The sequence below is a fragment of the Antechinus flavipes genome, chromosome 6, assembly GCF_016432865.1.
Source record: "Antechinus flavipes isolate AdamAnt ecotype Samford, QLD, Australia chromosome 6, AdamAnt_v2, whole genome shotgun sequence".
In the NCBI taxonomy this organism is placed as follows: domain Eukaryota; kingdom Metazoa; phylum Chordata; class Mammalia; order Dasyuromorphia; family Dasyuridae; genus Antechinus; species Antechinus flavipes.
The window spans coordinates 245,622,029-245,630,627 of NC_067403.1; the positions used below are offsets into that span (position 1 = coordinate 245,622,029).

An 8,599-nucleotide genomic window follows, 5' to 3' on the forward strand; every position below is an offset into this window, starting at 1 on the left:
TTTCTTTGGGACAAGAACTACACACAAACCTTGTAACACAAGATTTGTATTGGCTTAATAGGAAAACAAGATCATAAAAAATTGTATTACTATAATAACTAAAAATATAGAGTTTCCATGACAGCTTTAACAAGTCTGTAACATTTTTTTCCTTTTTTGTTGAAGAAAATAGGTAATAAATATTCTTCAACAGTAACCCATGATTACCTTTTCTCATGTCCTGTTAGAGAAATAGCTTTAGAGAATACCATCTCTCAATGCTATCCACAGATTAGTGAAATGGTTTTAGGTTAGATTTGGTTTTGCTTTATACTAATTCTCTAATGTTTAAGTATTGTCTGAATAATATCAAAGCAATTTCTTTATACAGACAGATTTAAGAAGAAAAATATGAATTATAAGTATCATTGGTTAATACTATTCATAGCTATAATTTTATTGAAGCTTTCAACAATCTTCTGAAGTACAATACATATTATAAACACTACTTTACAGATGAAAGTAAACAGACTCAATTGAATAAAATATTGAGGTCATCGATCCTATAAGCACTGGAAACACTGTTGGGACCAAGTATTCTAATTGTAACTTCAACATTTTGAATTTTAATTCTTTTACTTAGTTGCCTTTCAACAGTACACTTGCCAAAAGTAATTATCTCTTGTTCTATAATTTATGATATCATCATTTATATCCAAATCATGTACCCATTTTCACCTTTTTTTGGTATGGTATGTGCAATGTAGTTCAATGCTGAATACTTACTATTTGCCAGTTTTACCTGCAATTTTTGTAAAACATTGAGTTCTTATTCCAGAAGCTAGAATTTGAGAATTTATCATACATTAAATTACTATAGGTCTTGATTATTGTGTAGTGTGTATCTAATCGATTCCACTGATCCACCACTATTTCTTAGCCAGTATACAATAGTTTTGATGACTGCTGCTTTATAATATAGTTTTAGCTTTGGTACTATCTTTTACATACTTTCTCCCCCCAATAATTCCCTCGATATTCTTGATCTTTTGTTCTTCCAGATAAATTTTGTTATTTTTTTTCTAGTTTGATAATTTTTTTTGGCAGTTTTACTGATTCAATATGTCTGATTTTAAGAAGAGAAGGTTGAGGTCTCCCACTACTTCAGTTTTGCTGTCTATTTCTTCTGTAACTGGCTTAATATATTCTTCAGGAATTTGTATGCTCTATCACTTGATGCATATATACTTAATATCATTACTACTTCATTGCTTATGGTACCCTTTATCAAAATGAACTTTCTATACCCAATGGAATGTTTAAGTTGTTCCCTCTTAGTACCAAAAATGATAAGATCAAGTTTCAGATAAAGCTCATCCCTTTTCTTTCTTTCATTCATTGTAATAGGTTTTGTTCCTCTTTATAAGATCTAAATTGTCTCATTATACTTTCCCTTTTCTCTTCTCTTCTCTTTCCACCCCTTGATGTATTTTTCTTTGATATCATCACATCAGAGTCCATTCACAATGACACCCTCTGGCCATGCGATCCCTATCTCTGTCTGCCCTACTAATATATAGTTCTCAAGAGTTACAGATATTGTTTTCCCATTTAACAATATAAACATTTTAAACTTTAAATAATGTATTTTTTCCTTTGACTTTCTATACTTCTCTTGAGAATTGTGTTTACAGATTAAATTTTCTTTACTAAAGTTTTTTTTTTTCAATAGAAATGATTGAAAATATTTTACTTCACAGAACATCTATAGTCTCCATTGAAAGATGATGCTCAAATAATGGTTTGGACACGTATACATATATTGTATTTAACTTATACTTTAACATATTTAACATGTATTGGTCAACCTGCCATCTGGGGAAAAGGGTGAGGGGAAGCAGGGGAAAAGTTGGAACAAAAGGTTTTGTAATTGTCAATGCTGAAAAATTACCCATGTATATATCTTGTAAATAAAAAGCTATAATTAAAAAAAAAAAAACAAACAAAAAGAAAGATGATGCTCAATCTTGCTGTGTAGTTAATTCTTGGTTGTAACCCCAGGCCCTTTGCCTTCCAAAATACAGCATTCCAGGCCCTGCAATTCTTTATTGTAGAATTTGCCAGATTCTGGGTAATACTGACTGTTGCTCCTTGATATTTGAATTATTTTTATTTGGTATCTTGTGGCATTTTTTTCCCTTTGAGACTGTAATTTTGGAGTTTTTCAACAATGTTCCTTGGGGTTTTGCTACAATGTTCCTTGGGGTTTTCCTTGTGGGATCTCTTTCCAGCAGTTATTGATAGATTCTTTCAATGAAAATTTTGCCCTCTGTTTCTAGAATATTGGGACAGTTTTCTTTGATGATCTCATGAAGAATGCTATCCAGGTTTTTTTTGGTCATGACCTTCAGGTAGACCAATAATTTTTAAATTATGTCTTCTGAATTTATTTTCCAAGCCAGCTATTCTTCTCATGAGGTATTTCCCATTTTCTTTCTTTTTTCCCATTCTTTTAGTTTGTTTGACTGATTCTTCATGTCTCATAGAGTCATTATCTTTCATTTAACCAATTCTAATATGAAAATGTGGTTTTATTCAATTAACTTTTTTTCTCTCTCTTTCTGTTTGGTCAATTCTACTTTTGAAGGTGTTGGATTTTGTTTTGTTTTGTTTTGTATTGTTTTGTTTTTGAGCATTTTAACAATTGTATTTTTTAAGGAACTGCCTTCCTTTTCCAAGTTATTGACTATTTCTTGCACACTTCTCAATTCTTTTTCCTTTTTTTTAATTTAAGTATTTTATTCTTTCGTTTTTTTAATTAAAGTTGTTTACTTTCAAAATATATGCATAGATGATTTTTAGCACTCATCTTTGCAAAACCTTATTTCCAAATATTTTTCTATCCCTTCCCCCTAAACTCCTCCCTTAGATAGCAAGTAATCCAATATGTTAAACATATGCCAATCTTCTATACATGTTGTACATTATTATCATGCTATACAAGAAAAATCAAAACAAAAAGGAAAGACTATCAGAAAGAAAACAAAATGCAAACAAACAATAAAAAGTGTTAATATGCTCTGTTGTGTTCTGCACTCAGTACCCACAGTCCCCTCTTTAGGTGTGGATGGCTCTCTTTAACACAAGACCACTGGAATTGGCTTGAATCGCCTTGCTATTGAAAAGAGCTATGTCTGTCAGAATTGATCAGTGTATAATCTTGCTGTTACTATGTACAATATTCTCCTGGTTCTACTCACTTCACTTATCATCAATTCATGTAAGTCTCTTAGGCCTCTCAAGAATCATTTTGCTGATTGTTTCTTATAGAACAATAATATTCCATAACATTCATATGCCATAACTTATTCAGCTATTCTCCAACTGATGGGTATCCACTCAGTTTCAAGTTTCTTGCCAATACAAAAAGGGCTGTTATAAACATTTTTGCACATGTAGGTCATTTTCCCTTTTTGATGATCTCTTTGGAATACACCCCCAATTGAGACATTGCTGGATCAAATGGTATACATAGTTTGACCGGCCTTTGAGTGTAATTCCAAATTTCTCTTCAGAATGGTTTAATCAGTTTACAATTCCACCAACAATGTATTCATGTCCCAATTTTTCCACATTATCTCCAATCTTCATAATTGTTTTTTTTTTCCTGTCATCTTACCCCATCTAAGAGGTATGTAGTGGTACAGAGTTGTCTTAATTTATACTTCTCTTAATTATGATTTAGAGATTTCAAATAACTAGAAATGGTTTCAATTCCTTTATCTGTAAGCTGCCTGTTCATATACTTTTACCATTTGTCAACTAGATAACATTTTATATTCTTATAAATTTGAGTCAATTCTCTACATATTTTAGAGATTAGGTCTTTATCAGGACCCTTGTATGATTTTTTTTTTAAGTTAATTACTTCCCTTCTAATCTTGTCTCCATGGCTTTTGTTTGTACAAAAGCTTTTCAACTTAATAATCAGAATTATTCATTTTGAATTCCATTATGTATTCTAGTTCTTCTTGGCCACAAACTCCTTCCTTCACAGATCTTAGTTCTTTGTTCTTCTATTTGCTTATAATGTGTATTTATGTCTAAATCATGAACCCATTTCAACCTTATCTTGTTAAGTTTGGGTAAATGCCTAGTTTCTGCCATACTAATTTCTGATTTTCCCAACAATTTTTTTGTGAAATAATGAGTTGTTTTCCCAGAAGCTGGAGTCTTTGGGTTTATCAAAGACTAGATTATTATTGTCATTGGATAGTGTGCCTTCTGAACCCAACATAGTCAACTGATTTACTACTCTATTTCTTAGCTAATACCAAAAGGATTTGATGACTGATATTTTATAATGCAGTATCAAGATAACCTTTGAACTCAGATCTTTCTGACCCCAGGCCCCGAGACATATCCACTGAACCATGTAGTTACTTGATAAAAACTTATTTTGATAGCAATACTGGCATAAAGATGCTATTTTAGCCCTATTTTGGCAGAAAAAAATAGCTATGAAAAGACCAAGTTATTTGCCAAAAGCCTCATAATTAATGAATGTGGTATATTAGAAACTTGTTCTTTCAAATTACAGGCCCAGATCTCTACCCACTGGACCACCAAACTCTTTCCAAAAATTCTTGTAATTTTATAAAGGCAATTCAGCATGCATATATTTGGTGACAAATGCCAAGTCCATTTATATCCATCTGTCCTAGATATAGTTTTTTTACATAAAGGCAAACTCTCCATCTTGCCCATTAAATTTTATTTTTGTATTCTAAGTACTTCATTTTCTTCATCAACTTGATTTTTAATGTCTGTACGATTAAAATAAACTGTTGTTTTTGCTTATTATTTCACATACAATCCTATGCAATATCCTTGGTTTTGATGCAATCCAAAATATATCAATATCAATCAGATATCTGGAATATAATAAGAATTCAATAAATGTTTCATGAAATTCGGTAAACCCGTTCATTAACATGATCATGTAAAATTCAATAAACCTCTCTTTTCCTTTAGGGACATGTACTCATGGGGATTGAGAAAACATAAAATCTCATTCTAGCAACTAGGAGTACAGGTAACATGAACAAAAGATTCTATCTTCCAAATAAGCAGGTAATATTCTTTGTTATCTTTACAGTGTAGCAGGCATGAAAAATGTACAATTTGAGAAGTTTAGTTCAAAAAGCTGATCACCATGCCCACTGAAGGGATGAATGAGAAAAAAATAGGGGTCATGTGGTAAATTCATTCAAATGGTAAGAGCATTAAACCATTCTAGAAAAGCTATTAGATTACAGTTTTTAGTCATAATAATTACAAAAGCTTTTTTTTCCAATAAGAGATATAAAATAGCCTTTGTCAAAGGATATTAATCAGTAATAATATATGGGATGCCAGTGATGTTTTGAGATAAAGACTAAGCAATTGGAAACACTTTGAAGAACAAGCAAGCTTTTTTATGTTAGTTTTTCATGTCTCTGGGAATGAAAGACATTAAAAATAATAAAATAGTAGGCTTAGATAATCTCATATTCCTGGTAGAAAAATATTTTCTCTCTAATAAGGCAAATGGGAGTGATACTATAGAGAATGAGTTGATATATGGAATCTCCCTGGATATCATACTGTTGATAACTCTAAGAGGGAGAGACTGAAATAGAACCTTAATTCTTACCTTTAATGATTTAGGTCCCTCCTAAAAACAGAAAATCCCTTGGCTTGGGTCATCTCTTTGCAAGCACCAGTCATAGACAAATGCCTAACAATTAGGAAGTTATATGGCACACATAGGGGTTACTTGGAATTTTAGTGAACATGATTTTAACCTATATTTCTCTCTCATGTCTTACACATTTCTTAGTCTTAAAGCCAACTTAATGATTATTTTACCACAATTTCTTTTTAAGTAGTTCCTATATATTCTATCTTCCCTTATAATTCCATTATAATCTTTCAATGCGTTAGTTAAAGAAAATATTTCAAAGTGCATTCATAACATAATGCTGTTTCATCACTCAGGATATTTAATTTTATAATTCACTTTTTATTTTGCAAAATAAAACCACATACATTTTCTCTTGATAATTGGATGCTTACAATATGATATGATTTGATGGGATTTGATATGATATGAAATGAAATGATCAGATGTGTTATAAGATTTCAATTTGAATGAATTCACCACATGGCACCTAAAGAGATAAAATTACATTGCAATTGAGTGGAGAAATTCCTGCTCATCTTATCTGATATTTCTACTTGATATTAGCCTGTTTATTTGTTCAGACGGTACTCAAAGTTTTATTCCTTTTATTCTTAGACTATGTTCCTTGGATGAATGAAATGATCAAGTTGAATGAAACCAGAGGGAGCCAGGTGACTGAATTCATTATCATGGGCATCACAAATCGACCTGAGTTGCAGGGTCCCCTCTTTGTGGTATTTTTCCTCAATTACATGGCCACAGCTATAGGGAATCTAGGCTTGATCACCCTAACTATTGTGGATTCCCACCTCCAAACCCCCATGTATTTTTTTCTCAGACATCTGGCATTTGTTGATCTTGGTTATTCCACAACTATCGGGCCAAAAATGTTGGTTAGTTTCATAGAGGAGAAAAATATTATTTCTTATAATGGATGTGCAGTACAGTTATTTTTCTTTGGATTTTTATTGCTAGTGAACTTTTTATCCTGTCAGCCATGGCCTATGATCGATATGTAGCTATCTGTAAGCCTCTGCTCTACATGGTCATCATGTCAGAAAGGATCTGTTGGATATTGGTGGCTATCTCCTACCTCTACTGCATCATGGTATGTTTAGTGATCACAACTGAAACTTTTAAATCATCTTTCTGTGAATCAAATATAATAAGACATTTCTATTGTGACAGTCTCCCTCTATTGTCCATTGCATGCTCAGACACAAATGAGATGCAGCTAATCATTATGACCTTTTCTGCTTTAAATTTGGTTTCTTCCCTCTTGATTATCCTTATCTCCTATGTGCTCATTCTTGTGGCCATTCTCAAGATGAACTCCTCTGAGGGCAGGCAAAAAGCATTCTCTACCTGTGGCTCTCATCTCACAGTGGTGGTTGTATTCTATGGGACACTTCTCTTCATGTACTTGCAACCTGAATCCAACCATTCACTTGACACAGACAAGATCGCCTCTGTTTTTTATACTTTAGTCATCCCCATGATCAATCCTATTATTTATAGCTTGAGGAACAAAGAGGTGAAAGGTGCCTTGAAAAGACTTTTTAAAAAATGATGTTAGAATTCTCTTTAATGTCCAATGCAAAGTTTGATTCCATTGCATTAGTAGAAACAAGTTTCTGCTAATTTTTCAACTTTTGCAAGATTTTTTTTTTTACAGATTTTTTTTTTTTTACAGAAAACTTCTATCTTAATATGAAGTCAGATAATAATAGTTGTCACTTTTTTATAGCATGCCATTCAGAATACATACAAATTTAAAAATAGTTTGTCATCAATGAATGTAGACTTTAAGTGAAACAAATACAAGAGAAACATTCTACCAGCAGCAGCAGCTTATCTCCTTTTGAATATGTCTTATTCTTAACAAATGAAACCTTTTTGAAATCAGTTTTCTCGCTATCACTTCCAGCCATTTCACATGGTCATTTCTGGGAAACTGGACAAGTTGATTCCCTTTTAATAATAATAGTTATTCAATGTTTGAATAAAACTATCCATTTATCTTGCTTCAGTCCCAGATATTTTATTCTTGGGCTAGAATGGAAAAAAACAAAACAAAACAAAAACACTAGGATATGCGGATGTCTCAAAAATCTTTGTGCAAATTTTAGTATTGAAAACTTCAAAAGAATCAATTTTGGGACATTCTATACCATTGCAGGATATAGATTAAGATAACAAATCTGTTACTTGTGAACCTGTGATATTCTGGGCAATCAGTATCATTTTTGGTTTATACTTATAAACAAAATGTAGTAATTTAATGAAATAAAATTTAAGCGCCTTTCCAATAAACATTTATAAAGTTACAAAACTATTCTTTATGGGAACAAAATGGTATCTTCTACAAATCATGATATGTTATGGGTTTTTTCCCCTCTAATGTTATTGTTGCATCCTTCTACTCATTTTGGAAGCTTTCAATTACCATTCTAAACAATGTCACCCAAAATAAGACACAGTGGTTCAAAGGTTGTCTCATCAAGGCCAAATGCAACAGGACTATCCCATCCTATGTCAGGATGATCCATCTTTCTTCATGAAAATCAAATTTCCTTTCTTAGAAAATATATACTAGCCTTGACATATTCAAGTTGAAATCCACTAAAAACTCTGAATTTTCTTCAAAAGAATGTCTAGAAATATATCTTTCCTATTATTCATTTGTGGTACTTAAAAAATAAATCAACATAAGAATTTACATTTGTCCCATTTGAATTACTTTACATTTTTAATCTCATATGAATGCACATCTGATATAGGAACTTTTAGGAGAAAATACTTGATTTTTTTTCCAGAAAAGAGGCCTATAAGCAGAAATCCCTGAAATTTTACTGGCTGGTTATATGGAAAAGAATCTGTTTTATAGATCTAAAT

At 31.7% G+C, this 8,599-nt stretch overlaps 1 protein-coding gene across 1 annotated transcript; it reads left to right on the plus strand.

Annotated features, from left to right (window-relative positions):
* The first annotated feature begins 6,333 nt into the window (after positions 1-6,333).
* On the plus strand, positions 6,334-7,364 carry LOC127540063 (olfactory receptor 8K1-like). Its single transcript, XM_051964598.1, is given in 2 exon segments — positions 6,334-6,661; positions 6,664-7,364. Coding segments are annotated over 2 exon segments (939 nt in total). The 3' UTR covers positions 7,275-7,364.
* Positions 7,365-8,599: the final 1,235 nt, after the last annotated feature.